We start from the raw sequence: 24352 nt of genomic DNA, 5'->3' as shown, positions 1-24352 counted from the left end.
CACAAAAATAATCAACCAAATTATGAAAAGATATTTCCCCCTAACTTGTTGGCGAATTATAACCAACAGAAGACCATCAATTACCATACATTGTTTTGTCATTAAAACAAATATGTTATATATGATAGCTCAGTGTCTCCCTTACAACGGCTGTGAAGATACTTTGATTTGTTTATGAGTTATTGATTGACCGTCAAGACAAAATCCGGTAGTAACTGTCTAACTTTACCGAACTGAGTTAATGTAATTTGGCTGCATTCCACCAAAGGCAACTAAAGGTTATGATTATTCACACTCATGTTATAAGAGTTTTTCGAAAAGCACAATTCAAAGTCATCGATTGACTATTTTTTAACCCAGCGCAACGTATTTTGTGGTGTCAAACTGAGACGAAACCTACATAGATGCGTCGTTTGTTGAAAACTCGGTTTCCCAGAGTTCTCTGCTGTTACGTGACTTGACGTTTTTTTCACCGATTGTTGATGACGATGGCAGACACAGCGCAGGTTAGTAGCTGAACGGTGTACTGGGAGGAGTGCCTGCCAAGATAAAATAATTTTCTCCGACGACTTGCTCTGAAAACACGGAGAAACAACAAACGAGTGAAACAAAGCGTATATTAAAGCCCGGGAAATATACCCGTTTTGACGCTGTTTCAGGAGCGCCTCTCACATTGTTTTGAAGGCCTGTTGCTAGCTGCGGGGGATCCTCGGGCTAGCCCTGTAGACACCGGGCCGAGAGAGCGCAAGAGACCGGGACAGGAGCTCCGCGGGATAACGACCAGGTTTGACTGACCCTGCCAGTCTTATCTTATAACACAAAGAAGACGTAACCTCTCCTGCTCCGGGTGTCGGATATATACAGCGAAACTCCAGGCGCTCTCAGTTTGACAGCTAGCTAACATTAGCTCTGCTCTGTTTACAAGCTAGCCCAGCCCAGACAGTCTGGAGAAGTTGGCTCTTAGGTGTATTTGTTTCTGTTAGGATTTGCGTACTTGGGTCCTTCCGCCTTCATGCTAGCTGGTGGTGATTTGTAACCTTGTTGTACTTCTATGTACGCGGACTGAAGGTCGCCAGCCAGGCAGCTTGATCAAAAGGTCTCCTAGTTAAGGTTATCACATCTTATCTACTGCTGCCCAAAGTTTGTTAGTCGTTCGAAGAGAAGGAATAGTCCTACTGAGCTGATCATCCACGCTATCTCTGACCAGTTGAAAGACAGTATCCCGGATGAAGGCTCACAGAGAAGTGTGGATTTTGATGCTGTCAGGACCTACAGGTGTCACCTGTTCTTCTTGGCATTATTAATCTCACACCGACATCTGCTCCACCAGAAGCCACTGATCTGCTGCTCCGCTCCCTTGGGCAGATTTGCTCAAGAAGGATCCTCATCAAAAGAGACCACAATGAATCGTTACCTGCCGGTGGCCCGACAGCACTTCCTGGCTGCCCTTGCCAGCACCAGTGTGGTGGTGAAGAGTATAAGTGCTGTGGTGGTTCTCCTCTACCTACTGTCATGGGCTGTGGACACTCCATACGCACTGGGGGTGACACCAGGTTACCTCTTTCCACCCAACTTCTGGGTGTGGACACTGTTGACCCATGGGGTGGTGGAGCAGCACATCTGGGGTGTGGCAGTGAATGTGGGGACAGTGATGACCTGTGGGCGCCTGCTGGAGCCTCTCTGGGGCGCTCTGGAGCTCCTGATCTTTTTCGCAGTGGTTAACGTCTCTGCAGGCCTCCTGGCCGGCCTCGCCTACCTCCTCACATATGTTGCCACCTTTGACCTCACTTACCTGTTTGCTGTGCGGGCCTACGGAGCAGCCGGGTTCCTGGGAGGAGTGCTGGTGGCGCTGAAGCAGACCATGGGAGACACTACAGTGCTCAGAGTGCCACAGGTGAGCATAACACACACTGAAAGTCATTTCTGCTCTGCATGCTTATTTGACAGCCTCTTACTAACACTTTGGTGAAAACCCTAAAAGGATACTAGATACACAACAACACTACAAACTGCAGCAGTAAGAAAGACAACAAAGACATTTATATTTACTGCAGGACTTCTCTACAAAATATTTTTACATTTCTTTGTGCCTGTTTCAGTGGGATGACTTCCCAGTTTCATGAATTGGGATTTTATGCTGTGACCTATTTTTGTTTGGTTTATTCTTGTCACATAGTATACCACACTTGCTTCGTTTAGTTTGTTTTATGACAGTGTGATATTGTTAGTAATGGCTGTAATCGTTTTATGAACGAACACACGTTAAAATGATTGCCATCCTCTTGTATTAAAGCCATAAAGGCCAGTGGTTTTTAGATCGCTCAGTGCCTAGTCTGTGATTCTCTTCCAAATTTGGGCTACGGTGTGATCTGTTCATTTACATTTAAAGATTATATCTGATACTCTTCTGCAAGGCAGCTTACACTTAATGTCCCGATAAGGGCTTAGTGTTTTGCTGAAGCACACATTAGCTACACATTCTGAATGTGTTTCTAAACCAGGCAATTTATGGTGCTTTTTATGAGTTTATATTGCACTAGGTTACTTTACTGTAATGTGTAGACAATGAAACTGCCACCGGGGCACCATAGAGAATCTTACACAAGAATATGATTACATTTCCTGCAAAAAATCCATGTGCCCTCTTGTTTGCCAATCCCACCTACACGTGTCCCCAATATGTACTGTACATAATCACCAGGTGCTCCAAACCGCCTTCAAAGTAAAGCATAAACAACTACTTCAAGTAACTTCAATAATTACACTAAATATAAGGTACATTTACAATAAACTAAAACAGCCAGAAAATAAATGTTTAACTATTAAATAAATCAACAGCAGTAGGGCTGCACAATTAATGAAACTTAAATCAAAATGGCAATATCGACTTGTGCTGTATCCAAATGGCAGTAAGTTCTTATTTTGGATGGAAACATTTAAAAATATTTAAATAAAGTATTGTGGTGATGCATTAAGTCCCGACCTACAAATGCCATTTTTTAGACTTAATAAAATCCTTTTTCGTTGGAGATCTTCTTACAAAATCACACCATAATCCTTTTAGTATATATTTGTAATGATTATGTGGGTAATGGTTTTTAAATGATCATTCCCTCTAATGTCGGGAATCATATCTCAATATCGGTCAAAGTTATAGTTTTTTTTCTCCAACTTGTGAAAGCCTTCCTTTTTAAAATCCCTCATTTCAGTAAAGCACGTTTGGAACTGTATCAAAACAAACCCTGGTACATTTGGACTCGCCTGCCACCCTGGCGTGTAACCAGCTATTGTTTGGTGTTCCACTTCCTCAATCCTGCTGACCTCAGTGAATTGTGGGAACTGGCAGCCACGGTGTTCTGTGGACCCAATAGTATCTCTCCCTGTGCCCGATGGTTTCTGTTCACAGGACCTAAACTCTGTCTCCCCCTCTCCTCTCAGGTGAGACTCAAAGCAGCACCGGCCCTGGTCCTCCTCTTCCTCTCCTTGCTGCGCCTGTCGGGGCTGCTGGAGAGCTCCGCCCAACTGGCTGCGTACAGCTTCGGCGCCCTGTCCGGTTGGGTGTACCTGCGCTTCTACCAGAGGCACAGCCGGGGCCGCGGGGACATGTCGGACCACTTCGCCTTCGCTAGCTTCTTCCCGGAGGCGCTGCAGCCGGCCGTGGGGCTGCTGGCGGGGCTGGTGCACGCCGCCCTGGTGAAGCTGAAGGTGTGCAGGAAGATGGTGAAGAGATATGACGTGGGGGCGCCCTCCTCCATCACCATCAGCCTGCCAGGGACAGACCCCCAGGATGCAGAGAGGAGGAGGTGAGTCACATTCTGTTCTTAGTCATCTCATGGAAAGGGTGGTTGTGTATATTGGTGCATTAAATGTATGACACTGGTCTGTTACAGTCTAGTAGAGTTCAGGTACCTCCATGAGCCTTTGCATATGGTTTATTTGACCTTTACAATAATCTTCATTAAAGCGTTTAGTATAAATGGTAGATTAAAGGGGCCCTGTTATGCTCATTTTCAGGTTTCATATTTGGTGTCTCTACCGTGACATATCACATGCTTTAATGTTCAGAAAGCTCTTTATTTTTCTCATACTGCCTGTGCTGCAGCATCTCTGTTCACCCTCTGTCTGAAACCAGAGCCCAATCTGCTCCGATTGGTTAGCTGGCCGACTCTGTCGTGATTGGTCAACCGCTTAGAGAGGTCTGGTGCCATAGCCTATCACGTACACTGTGTTGGAGCGCTAGTCAATTGAAGCGCGATGGTTATAACTTTGTCGCGGAAGTAAACAAAGGAGTCCAATTAAGGCTTTTCAGGCAGGGGGGGGGGAATGTGTGGGAGAGAAACTCCCTCTAGTGGGAAATTGAGCATTTTAGCCTTTGCAGCCCATTTCCACACACAAAAACCTACATTATAATTATACAAATAATGCATTTGATTTATATAGGCGTCTTTCCAGGCTCTCAAGGTCGACGTATATAACACATTAGAGGAAAGGGTAAACCCAAAAAAGCATAATAGGGACCCTTTAAATGCTCTCTCTATGGCAACAATATGTTGCTGTACCAATAAATACATTGCCTTCAAATCTTTTCATGCGGTTCCAATGAAAGAGTAGTCATCCCTCATGATCTAAATGTTGATTCAGAAGTTGTTGATACTGAATACTTTCAATTTGAGTAAATAATGATCATGTTCTATTTCATTAATGTCGATAAATACAAAATATTGTTGACTTCTAACATTTTCCCAATAAGGGTCATTAAGTAGCTGTTCTGGGGCTTTCTGTGATGTCACATATTGTTCAGCAGTGAAATATTGTTTAATGATATAATACCATTGCCATCAGAAAGAAACATCATGCACAGAATGCACACAAGGATCCGTGACTGATATAATAAATACACAGACATCCATATAGCCAAATACTCCTAGAGGAGACGAATAACAAAAGCAGTGTATAATTAACTGAGGTGAAGTTTGCTGAGCCTCTGTGCTCTTTTCCAGTCATACTCCTCAAACAGATCATGCATACACTCTTAAACACACTCACTAATCTCTCTCGCTGTCAGAGGTTACAGTCTATGGCCTTTCCTTCTGCTCCTTTGTCCAGCAGACACACTCTCAAGCTGTCACACAGATTCAGTTACAGATCTCTCTTTCACACTAACACAGACCTGCGCCCCTGTAATTGTCACGGGGTAATTTGATACTTTCAACCAACTCTGTCCTTTGTGGCAGGATGTCCCCTTTGTGTTTCCTGTCTATCTACACTGTCCCGACTGAACATTAAAAGCCTCTATTTATCCATCTTCCATTCAGCATAGCCATTGAGCCCTCCTGCTGCACATGCTTAAACATCACATACATATTATTACACATTTACCCAGAGACCTGTTGAACTTCATAGGCTCCGGTCTGCATTTTCTAGGTAGTGTTCTCTTCCTCGGGTATGACACATGAAATATGGCTGCCGCTGGAAGAAACCATCTATACATGCTTTGTTTTGATTTGCTTTGGATTAAGAGGAAGGCCTTCTGCTGACTGGCTAATTAACCTCATGGTGATCATTTTCAATGTCATTGTTACGTCTCCTAAATAAGGCCATTCAATTACTTTTAACACTAAAACCGCCACAAACAGGCCTCCCTTATTCTGTATGATTGAAAGACGAGAGGGCTGATCTAAGGACTATTTTAGTTATTGATTAATTTTCAGATTATATTTTGGCGCCGGTGATGATGGCTGCCGTGTCTTTGGTTCCTCTCCAACTCTGCCCTTTTTATGTTTTATTTCAGTGTTTTATTTACATTTTTTTGTGTGCCTTGTCCGATTTGGTTATTATATATTCATGTTACATTGTGGTAGGAGCCTGGGACTTTCATTGCCATATCTACACTGTAGCTACTGTGCATATGACAATAAATAAAGCCTTGAATCTAATATCAAAACATATAAAAGATCATCTAAACTGTATATTCAAAGAAGAATTCCAATATTCTTAAAGTCCAAGGTTTAAATGTCCTGTTTTCAGTCCAAACCCCCCCAAAATGTGTTTATTATGATATAAAACAATATAAAACAAACCTTTTGTATTTGAGGGGTTGAAATCTGCATTTTCTGCCATTTTAACAATCCGTTGCAGCTCAAACTAACATCTCTCTTCCCCTCCTTCCAGACAGCTGGCTCTGAAGGCTCTGAACGAGCGTCTGAAGCGCGTGGACGACCAGTCGGCCTGGCCCAGCATGGACGACGAAGACGACGAGGAGGACGACGAGATCAGGACGGACACGCAGCCGCTCCTCCCCTCCTCCTCAGGGGGACCTGCCGGCGCCTCTCTCTCCTCCACCTCCTCATCCTCAATGTCACAGAGCAGCGGGGGGGCGTCCACGGGCGGAGCGCAGCACCCCGAGTCCAGCATCATTAGCTTCGAGGACGCCCCTTCTAGATCGTAACAAATTGAACACGCTGCGTAGAGAAACCCTCGCTCTTTGACTCCAATGACAGTGAGAGAACACACACACACACACACACACGCACACACACACACACACACACACACGACCAGCTCATACACACGGCCGTGCGCTCACAAACACACTGTTGGTAACTGTATAGTGCTTTCAGTTCAGACATGTTGTAAATCTCAGTGTAGTTGGGCAAACTGGACCCTCAAATTCTTCTCCTTCTTCCTGCAAAGACGAGCAGAAATGCTGTCTTTTGTGGAGTTAAGCTCAACTCTCGGTCCTCTGCTTCATGTCTCTTTCTCTTGCTTTCTAAATAAATAACAAAATGGGTGTACAACATTCTTTTTATAGTTCTTTTTCGGAGCAGCCGTAGTTGTTCTCTGATTGCCTGAGAAATGCGTCAGTGACAAACACTGAATTCTTGTCAGACGGTTGACCCTAAGGAGCGCTCACTGGGCCTTGAAGCGTACCCAGGTGTGTAACGGAGGAAGTATGAAAAGCACGTACTCTGAGATGTGCTGCCCGGAGGACAGAAGCTGCTGCAGGTCTGTCCTGCTGAAAAACTATGATACAAAACTTCAAGATTTTGAAGAGGTGCCAGATGAGAGGAATCCAGACCAGGTTCAATTGCTTCCTGGTGTGTCTCTGAAACAACAGGCCGACAAATGCAAAGCCTCCCCAAACCTTTTTTGATCCCGTTTGTTGTTCAGTGGAGAAAAATTCTGATATATTTTTTTTTTTCAAAATCAAAAAACACCTTTTGTTCCTGTAAACAAACAAGATACGTGAATGGCGTTACCCCTACACACAGATCTGTTGTGTGGAGGTTTTACGAGTTATACGTTTTAGGTTCATTTCAAACATCCTCTTGTTCTGTTTTACACTTCCACCGTCTACGATCTGAAATGACACAAGAATCGTCAATAGCTATTTAACTATCTGAGTGCATGTGATACAGAGGGGTCTGTCGAGATTGTGTGCGTCATTTGCAGAGACGGGCAGGAGAAGGGTAGAGATGAGGCGTGATGGTCATGCAGGTATTTACAGAGTAGCAGATGTAGAGTTTGTATCTGTGCTGTCACTTGTTGTGTCTCGAGGATAAACGACTGCGCAGACATTAAACAGTAATCAGCCATTTCCCAACAACGTCCTTTGCATTTATAACATCCTGTCATTTCTAAACCTTGATGCCAAACAGAGCTGGTGGTGAATTATTTTCTAGGGAGGTTGACTGGCAGCTAAATTGTCCCATTTAAAACGCATCATAGATTCTATGCAGATCAAAAAGGTCAGATGATTTATTCATTTTGTTGACGGTCATCGCTGTAGATGTCGCCGCAGATTATACTAACGTTCAAGCCATTAAATTCCCAATTTCCCTCCTGTCCTCGTCGATTAAAGTCGGAAGCAGCCAATACATTATTTCAGCTGTGCGATCACGGTGATGACAAATCTTATAAGTTGTGATGTTCAAAGTCTTCCTGGGACAAAAGTGGATTATTGACAGTCTGACTAAGGTCATTTGTCTTTTACTTCACAAAGCATCCTGGAAACTAAAACGGTTTGATTTCAAGTACCATCATCACCTCAGTAAGTCATCAGAAGCATTCCAAATTACTAACATTAAATCTGGAGAAAAACAATTTTAATTTAAAGTTTAATACATTTTCAATCAAGAGGAGTTTTGTTTTTTATTTCTAAAAATCTAATACGTGTTATTTATTGCAGCGGCCTTACTGATCGTTTTATTTGTCACTAATTGAGTTGGCATTCATTTAAACAAATAATAATGAACAGAAGACAGGTTTTTTTCTGCCATGTGTTGCCCTCTATTATAAATGTCCGACCCCTGTTCACCCGGATATATTGGCCTTTGATCTGTAATGTGATTTTGGGATGGTTATTTGTTGATATCTGATTATCGAGCAAATGGTGTTTGTAGTGGTAGAGGATATATTGGTATGTGCGGGGAAATGGCGGAAAAGTCTGATTCCTTGACTTGATCATTTTGTAGTTTGGAGTAATAGCATCACAAGATTAGTTCTTGACACATAGTGCCCTCTGACTCAATGTGTTGACGCTACAATGCTACCAGTTAAGGAACACATGCTCCTGGGAAATGGTTGACTTTCTTGACAACAAACAGTCACGTTCAAACTTTCAACAGCTTCCATTTTGTCCCCTTTAGATTTCCAACCCGTGCTTCAGTTTGAATCTGACAGTGCGCTCCAGATGAACAATGTGAAATACGGCAAATTCAGATGAAACATACGGTTTGAACTCTTAGTTTAGCATTGAGAAACGGTTGCTTTTCCCCCGTATGGAAAGGTGTAATGTATGGGAAGTGATAAGCCATAATCGAGTGATGTGATTCTGTGTGTTCTGTGTTTCTCCTTCTGCTCAAGTCACTCTGCTCTTATTTTGGCAACAAGATGTTTACGTTGGTGTCTACGCTTTAATTAAATATGAATGAGGTATTGATATAACTGAATGGACAGAAATGAAAGACGGCTTCAGGTTGTAGAAGGCAGAGCTCAAATGTCTGTAGCAAAGTAGCAAGGGTGGAAAAGTGTCAAAACTAATTACAGATTTGAACCGCGCAATGACAGTTTTATGGTGTCATCTCACCTTTTTTTAATTGCGAGTTACTCGGTTTGGCTTAGCTGCTAGGCTTGCATCATACCTTAGAGTCAGCAATGCAGTGAAACACGTTCTTACATGGATGCCAACGATGCAGTTGTGTAATCCGGTGAAGTTGTGTAATCCGGTGAAGTTGTGTAAATGAAGCGTGTTGGAATGCTCTAGTTGGCAGTCAGAGGTTTCATTCAGCCTGGCCACACCTCCATACCTGATCCCTTTTTTCTTTCTTCCTGTATTTACATTTGTTCTGGCTGTAAACATCCTCAATGAGAAGAAAAGAGACAGACTGTCAGTTTGAATAATGCCAATTTACCGTCGCTCTTGAAAAGTAGAAGAGCTACAGGCGAGGATAATGAGTGTGTTGTCGTTTTAGGTTATAATCAAGCACTTTTATTGCTGGAATTCAATGTGGTTAAAGACACGGTTTATAAGTGTTTGTCCTGTACACTAGTATCTTGTCATTATTAAAGACACACCGCAGACAGGAAGCCAATTTGAAACCCTTAATGAGTGCTTTGGCAGCTTTACCCAGACAATTCGATTCTCCCTGGATGGTATCCTGTCAAAGTGGCCAATTAAAGTCCAGTTTCTCTTATCATTTTTTGTGTAAACTGGAAAAGAAATTGTTTTAATGACACCGCCGGGGAGAAAACAGCTCATGGACAATTTACATTTCAAAGTTGCTAATTTGCTTATTTTTGAAAGGCTGGCAACAAATATCCTATTAAATCTAATTGTTTGGAGACTTTGGGGAAACATCTTGTAAATGAAAGCTGTCCTCCTGCCCTGAAATGAATGACATCATATGAGACTGCTCTGTGTGTGTGTGTCCTGTTGGGAAGGGGGGGTTCATTCACAGCAATGTTTTACTTTTATCAAATAGTTTTCACTACTTCCTTTTCTGTCCCTACTTTTGCACCAACAGATCGTGTTCATACTAATGACAGGCGTTCTCTCTATCTATCTCTGTTGCACAGACTTTTCTGTTTTGGTTTTCAGATATTTGACTTTATCTCTATATGAAATAAAAGACGATTGTATGAAATAAAAATATGTTTTTCATTATTTTTTGTGACATTTCCTTCTGTGGATGTGATTTGACATTAAAGGTGGGCTGGATAGTGGTGGGATGATGTGACCTGTACAATCCTATAAGGAACCTTACAGAATGATCTATAGGAGGAAATCCAAGTGTTCTACCAGATCTTGAATATGCATACAATTAGCATAGCAATTACTCATATCATGACACCCTTTTGTCATGTGTCACTGCTGACTATTAGGGTCATTCATAATTACAAAAATATTTTTAATTCAGACATAATACTCAACTACCTACAGTTTTCAAGGTTTAGAATAACATTTCTATTAATCAATCTAAATTAAATTGTTTTTTAAACCCAATTTATTCGTCAATGTATGGCATGGTATAACACTTTCAAGGGTACAGTATTTGTTTTATCATTCATCAAATCAAAAGTGAAAACAGGAAAAAGGTATATGCAAATAGCCTTAATCAATTTAGTGAACTTTATATTACGACACATTTTACTGTACATGGATGTTTCATTAGACAAACGTATTAAGTGTTGTGCACATAGTGTTTTATAATTGTATTTTACTATATAATATTAAATAACATGTTATCACTGACCCTACATGTAATAGTATTTTTTTTGTTTGTAAATGTGTGAGTAACTTTATATTGTGTACAACTTCCCAGATTGGTAGTATAGTAAATGCATAACATTGTAAAAATACATGTGTAAGAGTCTAAAAATGTAGTAGCAAAATAATTAGTATATTTTCTCTTTGAGATGTAGTGGAGTAAAAGCATAATGTAGAATGTTGGAATTGTACTTAAGTACAGTAGTTAGGCTACTTAGTTAACGTTGGTTACATGTTTCTATTCGTTTTATTCTCTTTTATATTTCAGGTGATTTCTCCCTTCGTTTCTCTGAATTTGATGAGTTACCTCATCTGTCCGCCAGGTGGGGCAGTAACCACAGTTTTCTCATGACTGCAGGCAATACAACGAAACAACGTTACAGTGTTGGCCAAGCTTTAATTGGCTCAATTAACTCTGATTGGGGGAATAACACAATTTACTGAAAACGATATGTGTCTCATAAGGACATAACCCCAGCATTTTGTAATGGATAAGTACAGTGTCCATTATTATGTATCATTTGTTTTTACAGAAGCTAAACTAAATAAGAGTTTAACATGGGACAGCTTACTAAAACAATGCCAGTGGAAGCCTACTTCAGATATAAGGAATTATTTACAGTAACTCATGTTGGACCCAGGTTAATATATAAATAAAAACTTCTAAGAATAACTTTTTTTTTTTTTAAACCCTTACATTTATAAAGTTATGTTGGAAGGTAAAACAACACCCTGCTGTTACACACTCTAAAAGTTGTGAAAATGTCACGTCTGAAAATAGACAGCGTTTATAGCTCGCCGTTACCTTAGTTACTAATTTCCATACAGTTGATGAGCCGGTAACTCTGCTCGTACACCTCGTGCCCGCGCAGGTGTGGCTCTCAGGCTCGTGCCCGCCACCCCTCCCCCCAGCTACAAACTACAAACCGTGGCTGCGCGCTCCCGTGAAGTAATTCATTGTATCAGATTGAGACGGGAGGAAGAGCGACTCGACTGGTCGGCAAAGCAACTCTGCTCCGGGAAACATTGTAACTCCGACTGCAAGCCACATACAACTGCAGGTAAACTACTTTCTGGAATACCAGACCTTTATAAAGTGCTTTATATCTCGTATTGTAAAGTTCTAAAGCGGACGGGAGTATTTTTAAAAGTTGTCCGGAGCTTTTAGAGGCCGTGCTAGCGAGGCTCAAAGCTAGCGAGGTTAGCTAACGTTAGCGTTTCCCCTAACCGACCTCGATTTCAAGCCGCTTCCGCACTTGCCACACACACTCATGCTACGGAGAAAACTGCTGTATTCTCAGTGTAGAAGCTTCTCTGACTGAAACACCATGGCCAGACTACACCATGGGCTTTTATTCATCTGTGATAACTTACGTGATGTTTGCAAATGTAACCGGCAAAACTGGCCTACATTGGCGATCCAACCATAGCCAAACAATGAGGCTCTTTTCCTGACTTGCCCGGCTGACCAGGCGGCTTCCCAACCGCTCAGATGTGCCTGCTTAAGGTCGTTTTTTTGTTAAAGTTAGACGTTAATGTTTTAGTAACGTGACAATACTAAGGAACGGATAAAGCACCATGTGCCTTCTTTAAACACCAAAGCAGTATTTTCTTGTGTTGTAGAATTTAGGACATGTCGGTGACTAAAAGGCAGTCTCTACTTTATAGTGGCGTTTAAGTTTTTCTAATACAATGTTTTGTTATTAGCAGTCTTTCACTCTGAGAAGTCATGTGGAAAGTATATACGGGTCTATGTATTTAGTTTGGATCGGGGCCACCCACCCATTCTTCCACTGCGGACACACTAGCCATCTGTTGCCGCTGTGATGACGCCATCTTTCTGGTGACCCACCCAGTAGCTAGCTGGTTTAAAAACAATGTTTGACTAAACACTGGGAGCTCTCACAGGCGAGAAACACAACTTTCTTTTTCTTCTGAGCGATGGGTACGGTGGCTTGTTTCACGAAGCATTAGGGAATGTTCTAACCAGTCATGCTAAAGTCTTACATATTTGATCTCCTATGGCTCATGGTTACTGATCAAATGATGTCACTTTTTTTATATTCACAACGCTCATTGATCATACGACAGTATTCTGGCTGTGAGTTTGTAATATTTAGCAGTAAATCAAAGTCAGAGATATTAGGGAAAACAGCACTAATGTCCATGCTGTTCAGACTGGTGGATTCATTTCTTGTCAATTTCACCCTGACAGACTTAAAGAAAATGTTCTCATTTAAGTGTAAAGCATAGGAGAATACCTTTTAAAAGCCAATTCAACCAGAAATAAAATGGTATTTCATAGCACAGTGTCATAAAGATATATGACACACACACACACATTGATCTAAATAGGGATTTATAGCAAGCAGACGAAAGATGGTTTTCCCAATTTTAATTGTTGTGGCTCAGTCAATCTTTTGGTATTTTTTTCTTACTGATTTAATTATTAATTAATTATTCAAATTAAAATCATAACCTCTTTACTGTAATGAAGGGAGATAATGTTGACTGTTGACGTCCAATTTTGTTAAATGGCCAAATTTGGCCCAAATCAATCACTGTCAGCTGCATTGTATTATAAGTGTGTCCCTGTTGCTATGTTTAATCTTATGGATCTACTTGTTAAGCTATTCAAGCGGTTATTACAAATATTAGATAATATATTGTGAGCCGATTGCGCTTATTAACAAGGATCTCAATGATAACACAGGTTGTTTGGAAGAATCAGTGACATTTTCTTTTACGGTCAGATAATTCAATGCTTCTATTAGCAGTATGATCAATCTGGGTGACTTTTAAATAAAAAATGACATGCATGCTGTAGCATTCATCTTTATCATGTAGATAAGACGGGTTAGCCAACTGCCCTGTTTGGGTGCATACAACACTTACCTCAAGGGCGATTGTATTACCATTGTGTGTGTGCTGCACACATTGTTAAAAGAACATTCTTCTGTCACAGTTATGGATATATTCATAATGTTTCCGCCCACTTAAATGCATGTCAGGTGGCAGACGAAAACCACCTGTCATGTTTCTGTCAGAAACTGAAATATTCATCAGCCAACAGTCAGTGAACCACCACTAAGCCGGGGCTAATTTTCCGCACTTATGAATGCGTGGGGTATTTCCTGGCATAAACGCACACAGGCCTTTTGATGCGACTGTTGCCTGTGCGGGGTTTTCTAAAGAACAGGCTGATGAATCATGAAGTGCAATAAAGCTTTGTCATACAATATAACAATGCAGAATCTATAGTGTTTCTCTTAACACTTTCTTCAGCAGCGAACATGCCATACAATTGATTCATTTTTGATGGAAACTGGTTGTGTGGACACATGAGTGGGTTTGACTGGCAGGCCTGCTGTCTCAAATGTTGTCTGTTTTAGCTTGATAGCGGCTTACTTAACAATCCCAATAGACGAGACCTCTCAAACATGGCATTCCTTTGAATAGTTGCGTGGTTTATTTAGTCAGGAGTATTCCCTGTTGCTCTCTCTGTATCTATCCTAATCTGTTAATATGCTCCTGTTCGGTTATCCCTGTCTGTCTCTTAATTTCTTCTCAGGGTCTCTTTAGCTAGCATGCAGGGTGGGGTGGTGATTTGTAGCGTTGTCCTTTTTATCGACCATGATTACAACTTACCAGGGGATTAAATTGGATTTGAACTCAATTTGATGTTACTGTGACCATTAGCCTAGTCTACATAAACAACCTTTTCCTTTTCTTGGTGTATGTAAACATTTAATATCTATTCACCAATGAAGACAGACAGCTGTGCTGTGGTCTGCAGGCTGTAGTTGGTGTTACATCTCTTCACACGTGCACCACTTTAATGCTTGACAAGCCTGTTTAATATGTTGGCTTGGCTGTTGGCCAAAGTGTCTGGCAGACTAACATATTAGCAACATCCCAAGATGATGTGTGTGGTTGGTGGTAGCTTTACATTGTGTTCGTTGGTGTCATGAAGCTGCAGGCTATGGTTCCAGAGTTGGGAGCGCTTTCACTGGAAATATATTTTAATTTTAGAAAAGGAACCGTTAACATTTTCAGATGGATTTATTTGTATTCCAATTTGTCGAAAACTAGCCAAATGCAATACATTTTTATCCAGATTTTTGGGATAAACCACTCGTGCATTCTAGGGATGGGAATTTGAAAGAAAATGTATATTCGAATATTCGACCCCCCAAAAAACGGTTAACCGATTAACCGAAATGTACATATCCTATAAAAGAAATGTGGGAAAAAAAATTAATATTTTTATTTTGAAAAATAAACACATGTTCAAATAAGTATAGAAACCAAGTTGAATTTGTCAAATGTATTGAACTGGTGATCAGAGTTTGAACAGTTGACAGCTATAGGCCTACAGCTTTCATGCTTAAAACATAACTTCGTTTTCTGATGGATTTGGACATAAACGCGAGTGAAGTATAACCGGACGAGAGAGAGAGATCAGCACCTGCAGCTCTGCCCGCTGTGAGGGACCGGTGAGCGGAGCAAAACACACCTTTAGACCTAACACATTTAGCTATGGCACTGTCGTATACATTGAATTATTCCATTTGATAATATGTAATCAACTAAGGCACCCTTCCCCAAAAGAAAAAAAATACAATAAAAAATATTCATAACTCATATTCGAAGACCTGAATAATTTTGAATATTCGATTAATCGTTCCCATCCCTAGTGCATTCCTGAAAGAATTGTTCTCGTCTCACAAACCTGACTGGTTTCCCTTAAAATAAAATAATAAAAACAGCTTTTAGCATTGCTGACATTTTGAATACAGTACATGGGAAAAGTTGGCACTATTGAGGTATTTGTTGTGTAGTTTGATGTAACCCCTTATTCTGTGGAACGGTGTCTATGAATTTTCCTGCTACACACGGCGAGTCAAGTGGTTGTTGTCTGTTGGCTACTCAACAGAAATTAATCAGCGCTAGATTATCCTCGCTCAATTTGCTTGCTCCAAAATGATACTTTGCTCATCGTTGTTATTCACATCGGAGTTTGTGCTTCTGCAATTGTATGTTATTGAGTTCAGACAGTTCAGACACAACAGTCTCCGCTGCTAATGGACATTTTCCTGTTGTGCTTTGTCCTTATTGTGCCCCTGTTAAGGGATTTCCTGCCTGATTTTTGTTGGCCAGACATTTTTCTACGTACTGGGAAATTGTACTCTTAATACTGTAAATGATAGAAGCTTCTTTGCCTTATATGAACACCAGATTGTAGACTCCTGTTGTCTGGTAAGCTGCTTTGTGGGAATCATTTGTGGCGCCAATGATTTGCTTATAGGCAGCATTTGTTAAAAATGAGGGCACATTGTTATTTACCCTGGTTAACCCGCTGGTCAAACGTTTCAAGCATTGACCAGACACCAACCTCGAGGCTACAGCTGCCCCCGTTTTTGTCTTCTCTTTTTTCAAATCATGGGGGAATGGTCTAATCTTTTTCGACACTGCTGTCCTACTTTAAGGATTCTTCTACCATTTATAGAAAGCTTGCAGCACCTCACAGTGCTTAAGTGCAATTTAGTGTCAGGAACTAATGGGCCTGAGGGCTAAAAAGCTGTCAAATCTAAGGCAATTTTATTTGGGAGTAATGATTAATCGGAGGTTTTACAGTATTCTTGCCATAAACTCATTAATCATTCAACATATGGGATTACTGGTATGCCCAATGTGCCACAGCAGGTGTGTGGGAACAACATGTTAGCTTTTCACCTGAAAGGTCTGGAAATTCAAACTGAAGCAGTAGAAATGTAGGCAGCTTACAGTAGTGGAAAATGTCAGTTGGTTGCAAACTGCTGTATGGACAAAAACAAATCAAGGGGGAAGGAAGACTGACTGATTGGGGCCAGAGACCCTCTTCCTATGCAAAGCCTGTTTCAGATTAATAACCAGTTTTTAGCAGTGAAATCCTTTTTTACAGAAACATTTAAACTCCTGGTACCCACAGTCTCTATTCAAAGGGGCAAAGTAAATCAAGGAAATAAAAGCTCTAACCTGGGCTGTGATAGCGCCATGTTAAAGCTCCAGAGATCATTTCAGAAAGAACAGGAGCGGCATCGGGGAGTTTGCTCTCTATCGAGCCTCCCGCTGACTCACTGTGAAGGGCATAGCAGACTGGAATACATGATTGACAGCGCACGGTGCTGCACCTTTCCGGATCAAGGAGGAAACAGCCCGTCAGGCGTATGATGTATTACCCTCTCTATATGGGGTCTGCTTGTCCTTGTGCAGTTAGTAAGTACACAGTGCATGGTCTGTGTCAGTGTGAAAGTTGTCTCTGCAGCAGTGCCTCAATGACAAATGAGGTGCGTTTGATGTGCTCTTGGTGAATAAAGCCGCTGTGCCTTTTGGACACAGTTCTTCGTGTATGAAGGGAAATGGCCGCTTCCTGTTTTATGTTGTGATCACATTCTGCTCCTGGAAAAAATGTGGCCCTTATTCTTTTTATCATACACCGGCAAGACTTCAAGAGAAAACGTTAGGCATTTTAACCTAGTTCCTGTGTTTGTGATTTTCAAAAGGAATTTCCTGATACGTAGTGATCGAAGCTGCTTTCAGCCAATGACACGAGACTACATGATTGACATTCATTTGCCCCAACTTCCCTTAACGCTGTTGGGCAAGCTTGTTCTCTTCCACCCACGCTGACACGTCTGCAAGGTTGTTTATTGTCATGAACAACTGGAACTACAGCTGCATTTTTTTACTTCCTCGTAGCTCATGGTGTGCTCTTCTGTAATGACATTTTTATGCTGACACCTGTATGCTGTTAAGGATGGGACAGGAACCTGCAGGGCTTAGACGTGCAAAGATACTTGGGCGGTACTGGTGCAATCTTAAAACGGCTCTCCTATTGTACTTTACTCCTTACTCAAGCTGTACATACTCATCAGCATAAATCCTGATCAGATACTTGATAAAAGGATGACACAGGACAACAGATCTGTCTTCACAAATTCAACCTGCTTTTTTGTATTGAGCGGTCTTAATCTGTTACTCTTACCTCATATGCAGCTAGTCTGAAGGGTGTGATTTCAGGTTTTCTTTTACACATACTGCCTTAAAATAGGAAGTGATTCCTGCTCTCGTGGGGCCACATGTGCATTTATTAAGCCTCGCAGTTTGCAAGTGTTCCTTACCTCAGGGGAAAAGCCATAGTCACAAATATGACATTACATTTCTGTCTTGGCACTTTTTCAGATTCCATTTTTCAAATCAAACCCCCCCCCCTGAGAGAATCTGAACTTCAGGATGAGAACTGCTTTTTTTTCTCTCAGCGCTGTGGTTAAATGTGTTCTGTGAAGTGTTGCATTCGGCACCGGCTCTGTGCAACACTACCCAACACATAGTCTCGCTTACAGGCCACACATGTTGCACACATTTGTATGTTTTATTTGATGTTTATGCATCATATAGGATCATTTGTTGTGTATTCCCCTCGACGACCACACTTTAACAGTTTTAAATAGTCAGTAGCAACAGTTCTGATGGTACTTAATGTCGTGTTTTTCCCGTGGCTCCTTGATCCTAACCTCCTCCTCCGTGTTTTCCTCCAGGGATGGCAGCCATCCGCAAGAAGCTGGTGATAGTGGGGGATGGAGCTTGTGGAAAGACCTGCCTTCTGATTGTCTTCAGCAAGGATCAGTTCCCTGAGGTCTACGTGCCCACCGTGTTCGAGAACTACGTCGCTGACATCGAGGTGGACGGCAAACAGGTGAGGCAACGTCACCGGCCACTGCCGCAACACATCTCTCTTTTAATCTTTCCAATGTTTTGTGTTTGAATCAATGGCTAATTTTCTCCTTGGTGCTTAATCATGCTCCAGCTTTAATTCTACCTTGAGGGCAACGTGTGGATAAAACGCCACTGTTCCATTTTTCACATCTTCCCTCACATTGCAGCCGTCTGTTGCCAAGTCGGGCCTGTTTAAAGAGACTGCTTCCTTTGGGCTGAGTCACTGGCGCTCAGATTGATTGGCAAAATGTTTGTCTGGATTCTGGGTCAGCTTTTACGTTTCTGTGTTCCATCAGAAATGCAGTCAATTGCTATGCTTGCTCACTAACCAGGGGTCTTGAATTGTTATTTATTTGGTTCTATAACAATGCAAAGACGTCCTATGTGGATACACATTGATGAAAGATTACATGCCAAATCTAAATGAATCCTTTATACCCCCAGAACCAGCACATTGTAGGAATATGACTGTTTAAAACATGTATCGCTCAAATTAAGAGGCATTTACTCTCTGGAGTAAGACTCATTGTGGCTTCCAGCTTCGGGATGTACTCTATTTTTTGTAAGCACACAGCTCCAAGTCCTGACCTCATTAATCGGGTAATGGGATCCTGGGATTTTGAATCTTTATTGGCTTTTTGGTTCTAACCCTTTTTGCTGCTGGGGTGGACTCTGACTACTTCTTGTCAAGTGTCAAACTCTCCAAATCTGGTTCCTTTTACCCGATTTAGCTTTGCAGTCTGCTCGGTTTTTATTTGTCAGCTTAAGACCTCTTGACTCTTGCAATAAATGACTCACTTAGAAAAAGCGTCACATTTGTCAGTTATTTTTTTATTATTATTGCAAAACAGGACCACCTTTTTAATGAACATTTTACCAGCATTACAGAGATGCTCCACCAATACAAATGCATGACTTTCTGATTGAATCTCTTTTGTTTAGACTTGTAATTCTTGTTCCTATCATAGAATACCGTCCTCGTGAAAATGGGGGGGGAAAGCCCCCGAGCCTTGAGCTCTGCAGCAGGAATCTTGTGATCATGGCGCAATAATTTCTTCTTGTCCGTTGTGGACCTTGTTTATTATCTAATTTACTTTCGGGCTTCAATGTGAAAGTTGTGCTGATCATATTGGACATGGTGTATTAACTTTAGTTCTTCCCCTTCTCTTTGTCCTTCTCCTCTCCATGTGTGTGTGTCAGGTGGAGCTGGCTCTGTGGGATACTGCGGGTCAGGAGGACTATGATAGGCTGAGACCTCTCTCCTATCCAGACACTGACGTCATCCTCATGTGCTTCTCCATAGACAGCCCCGACAGCTTGGGTGAGTACAAACCACACCCACACACACACACTCATACATGACATCAAATACCACATTGCAGAGGAACTGCTTACATTTGCACACACACACATACCCTTAGACAAATCGTGTGTCATTCAAGGGCATGCAGCAATGCTGGAAAAGTAAAAAAGTCATCCAGTTCCTGTCCTAATGATTATGAACAGTACTTCTGTGATCACATCAAAATAAGGTGATATAAGCTGAACATTATTATAGGTCCAGACATAAATCGAATGAGAGGAAGTTGCTATTGTAACAAATGACAGGCCTATTGTACTAAAGCTTGTAATCAAATCGTTGCACATGACCATTTGTCAGACATTCAGCTCCCCTTTGAAAGCTGTGCTTTTGCTGACCATGCTAGATTTGTTTTACTTGATGCTCAATTGAGATATGGAGGCTCTTTTTATGTTTTGGGTTTTTCCCCCTGTCTTCGGTCACAAAATTATCTTTGCAGTCACTCACATTTTAAATCAAATCAAAATGCTGCCATCTTGTGATTTAACTCTGTTAACTCATTTAAAGATAAGGCTAATTGCTGCGCCATCAAAGAGCTTTAGTGCGAGCGCTCCGTTGTCAGTGTTTCAATGTGGGTTTTCAATTGTAGCAACAAATGATACCAGCATTTCCTACGAATACGTGGGATTATTTACATACTAATTAAGAATGTCTTTATGGAGGCATACACGGAGAGGCAAGCGTTTCCGCCGGTTAAACGTGTTTGTGCGTTTAGGGGCAGTGTGTCTCCACGCTGCACACCTCGGAAAAATGTATCATTGCATCCACGCTTCTGATTCGTCAACAGACTGAAGAGAATGTGTCATAGGATGCATAATAAGATTCAAACTATTTATTACACGGCTAGGTTAAATACTCTATTCTGATTGGTCCATTCATGTGACACGTTGTTAATACAGACCTAATACTTTGCTAATCTTCTTTTCACCATAATGACCGCCAAAAAACATCTAAAACTATTTAACACGGATATCAAAATCATCCATGTTTTGTTTAAAACAAAATGGTTTTCTTTAATAAAGGCTATGTTGATTCCAATGCATCGAAGTGAGCTGTATAAACAGTGGAATTAAGAGGAAACTATTTTACTCTGCACTAAAGATTGCAAGACTTCAAAGAGATATGTTCCAGTATTAAAGCATATAATGAATAAATAATATTTGGTGTTATGTTTTGTATTTTATATTGTTATTATTGCCCTTTTAAAGAAAACATGCCATATTTTGCAACCCAAAGAAATCAGCAAATTGACGTCAACCATTTGACTGACGCCACCCAGAAACTCTGTCAAATGGCTGTTAGGGTCACTAAGAGTATTTTGGATGTCAGTTAGATAATATCTGTCATAGTTTCTGTGAATATGCTCGATAATGGACTCAATGGTGGCACACGCTATACAAGTTGTAGTACAGTAGATTTTGTAGTGAAGGAATGTAAATACAAATGGGCTGTGAAATACATTTCAATGTGACAACTAAATGACCCTTTATACATTAACACAGAACATGAAACGGCCAATAAATATTGATCTATTGTTTTTCCTTCACAGAAAACATTCCAGAGAAGTGGACCCCAGAGGTCAAACACTTCTGTCCCAACGTTCCCATCATCCTGGTAGGAAACAAGAAAGACCTGCGCAACGACGACCACACACGCCGGGAGCTGGCCAAGATGAAGCAGGTACGAGAATACTTGTCTCCTGTTTCTAATATGTGTGACTCCAAACAATGAAAATAAACAATGTAAAGAGTAGTTAGTCAAATGATTAAATACCACAGCTTTCACCAGTATTTAGTAGCAGTTGGCTTTATCAGCTAGCATTTTCCAGACTTGGAAATGTCTCGAATGTGTCCCTGAACCATATTCTTGGTTTTCTCTTCATCCAATAGGAGCCAGTGAAGTCGGAGGAGGGGCGGGACATGGCCGGCCGCATCGCAGCTTTCGGCTACATGGAGTGCTCCGCCAAGACCAAGGACGGCGTGCGGGAGGTGTTTGAGATGGCCACCAGGGCGGCCCTGCAGGCCCGCCGCGGGAAGAACCACAATAAATGTGTAGTGCTGTAAAATAGCCGACACATTTGGACTGTTTTCAACCCCCGGGGCAACTGTTCCCAGGGGGCTAGGGCTCGAGAGGGGCGGAGGGGGGATTACTAGACGGGAGAGGGAGGGAGAGACGGGGAGAAAAGAGTGCAGTAAATGACTACCGCTGTAAAATGGCTGTTTGTTGGACTGAATTTGCCCTGGGACTTGGGTTTGGGAAGCTTCGATGGACATGGACAGGGGGGGGGGAGATTGGGGGTGGGGGGGCTGACTACCGCTGTAAACCATTGGGCTCTTCATCAGGCTCTTCATCTGTTTGTCTTTTCAACAACATCATCACTTACACTGATAAACACAATAAGGAGACGGCAAAAACTAAAAAGGTCTAGTTTCTGCCTGGATGACTTGACATATGGATAGGGGCAAACGGCACAGTAAATGAGTTCCACTGTAAACAGCCACCAGTGGACTCTTCATCGGGGGTTTCTACCTGGAAGAAGGGGGCGGGCAGTGTGAAGTTAGACGGGTGCTTTAGTTTCCTGGGGAGGATATTTGAACAGCCCCAAAAGTAGACAAATCACCAGTAAACAGTGATCTTCTATAAGCTTGCAGTTTAATTGAATTGATTGGGTTATTATGGGACAGTCAGTCTCATGTGTCGTGGAGCTACATGCTCACATGTCCAGCTCGGTGCCATTTAGTCACGGCGGTCGCTAATCCTGTGCTCGCATTGACAAACCCATTGAGCCGTACTCTTACTGAGGTGACCTGTTACAGAGCCTCTTCATAGTGAATGCTCTGTATTTCACACATTAATGAAAAGTTTGAATTGAGAGAAATGTGTCCTTAGCGCTGGCCTTAATGTAAAACTACTTCCTGTGCATCATCACTTGATCTGTAAATAAAATTGGCTTTCATTGCCACCTGTATTTTATCTTCACAGTGCAGTGTTTCAGAGGAAACGTTTACTCCATATGATGGGCATTAAAGTACCCACACGCTGGTGAATCTACTGGGGTTGGTTTGTCTACTTCAGGATTGTCTTCTTAAATATCAAATTGAAGGAGGCAGGTGATCTGTGTTCCCATTGGATGATGATCTTCATAAGCTGACCAGACTCTGCTGCATCTCAGCTCCCGCCCCTTCCTGTTCCACAGACTGCTGGTGCTCATCTTCCTCTGGTCATAGACCGGGACAAAGAACAAGGAGAGGACAGAACCGTGTTTACACGCACACCACTGATCTCCTTATCTGGGACGAACGACTATTGATTATTTTTCTTTGTGTGCGCATGTTTGAAGGTCAAATGTAAAACAACCTAGAACTCTTGGAGGGGAAATAAAGGTTATCTACAATATACATTTATACTAGTCAGCTGTAGGCAGCAGCCATCTGCTTTAACATGACACGCGTGACACCTTTTTAAAAAAATATATATATATATCCTGTGCATGGTAATGCCAGAATGGTCAAGTTAGGCAGCCAGATAGATTTTTGGGTTAAACGTGCTGAAAATCTGTATCACTATCACAGTGAGCATTTATCACCTGCTGTATGTTGGATCTTTTTTATTTGGGGTATTTTTTAAGGTCTTTCCATTCTAAAAATTGTAAGGGTGTGCAGATATATTTGGGATTCCTCAGCTACCAGCCTTCCTTGACTTGTCTGCGTGTTTAGCCCATTCAGACTCTCTGACAGTTTGTAGCCCTCCTGTTCTTCTTCCTGGCCTACAGGCTGTTCCAGAAACTTGGTCTCGTGTTTTTGTTTTTATACTTTATTTCCTGCTTTTAAAAAAAAGAAGAGAAAAACTCATATGTTGTCTTATCAGTATTTAAAATAGGAGGTGTAAGACTATGGGACTGCTTCTGTGTCGTAGCTTTAGTTTATTCTACTTTTTGTGCTTTACCTGATTTTCTTTTTCTGATGATTTACAATTGGTTGTAAGAACTCGTCAATCATCCCTGCCAAATGCTGTTGTTAGGCAGTCAGGAGAAAGGCTGGCCTCTCGGCTGCCTGTCTAGAGCATCGCCGGCTCTTTTTCTGTTCTTTGTTTAGAACATGGCTGAGAAGACAAAAAGGAAAAACAATGCAAGTCTCCTTATGTACAAATCATTTTTATTTCTACTTTTATTGTATTTTTTAAAATCCTGATTTTTGGGTGCTGAAGCAGTGACGTAACCAGGAACCGGAATACCAAGCTGTATGCAAAGTCTGTAAATATAAAATGTGGGTTTGTTCATACTAGACTATACGCACATGACTGGAAACTATTTGTAAACTAGCTTTGGTTTGTGTAATAAATTACTTTCTATAACACTCAGCTCCTATTCATTGTTGTCTCAAGTGGGGCATGGGGAATGGCTCTTCAAGTTCAATCAATACACATGAAGTATGAATGAATGGTGGATTCATTTCAGACTCCAGACT

At 41.5% G+C, this 24352-nt stretch overlaps 2 protein-coding genes across 2 annotated transcripts; both read left to right on the top strand.

Moving 5' to 3' along the window:
• Positions 1-492: 492 nt before the first annotated feature.
• tmem115 (transmembrane protein 115) lies at positions 493-10162 on the top strand. Its single transcript, XM_034144947.1, has 3 exons — positions 493-1894; positions 3439-3803; positions 6172-10162. Exons 1-3 carry the CDS (start codon positions 1403-1405, stop codon positions 6446-6448), a joined length of 1134 nt encoding a protein of 377 aa, XP_034000838.1. The 5' UTR covers positions 493-1402; the 3' UTR covers positions 6449-10162.
• Positions 10163-11710: 1548 nt separating this feature from the next.
• On the top strand, positions 11711-24245 carry rhoab (ras homolog gene family, member Ab). Its single transcript, XM_034144840.1, has 5 exons — positions 11711-11829; positions 18349-18506; positions 19727-19847; positions 21436-21566; positions 21776-24245. The coding sequence occupies exons 2-5, from the start codon at positions 18351-18353 to the stop codon at positions 21947-21949; spliced, it is 582 nt and encodes a 193-aa protein (XP_034000731.1). The 5' UTR covers positions 11711-11829; positions 18349-18350; the 3' UTR covers positions 21950-24245.
• Positions 24246-24352: the final 107 nt, after the last annotated feature.

This window comes from Trematomus bernacchii, unplaced genomic scaffold (assembly GCF_902827165.1).
Source record: "Trematomus bernacchii unplaced genomic scaffold, fTreBer1.1, whole genome shotgun sequence".
NCBI classification, from domain to species: Eukaryota; Metazoa; Chordata; class Actinopteri; order Perciformes; family Nototheniidae; genus Trematomus; species Trematomus bernacchii.
This window is presented reverse-complemented; position numbering and strand designations above follow the sequence as displayed.

Excerpts from the sequence above, each read along its gene's own strand:
- tmem115 (XM_034144947.1), top strand. The coding sequence starts at position 1,403 with ATGAATCGTTACCTGCCGGTGGCCCGACAGCACTTCCTGGCTGCCCTT. Across the intron at positions 1,895-3,438 it reads CAGTGCTCAGAGTGCCACAG|GTGAGACTCAAAGCAGCACC; the intron begins GTGAGCATAACA and ends CTCTCCTCTCAG. Across the intron at positions 3,804-6,171 it reads CAGGATGCAGAGAGGAGGAG|ACAGCTGGCTCTGAAGGCTC; the intron begins GTGAGTCACATT and ends CCCTCCTTCCAG.
- rhoab (XM_034144840.1), top strand. The coding sequence starts at position 18,351 with ATGGCAGCCATCCGCAAGAAGCTGGTGATAGTGGGGGATGGAGCTTGT. Across the intron at positions 18,507-19,726 it reads TCGAGGTGGACGGCAAACAG|GTGGAGCTGGCTCTGTGGGA; the intron begins GTGAGGCAACGT and ends TGTGTGTGTCAG. Across the intron at positions 19,848-21,435 it reads AGACAGCCCCGACAGCTTGG|AAAACATTCCAGAGAAGTGG; the intron begins GTGAGTACAAAC and ends TTTCCTTCACAG.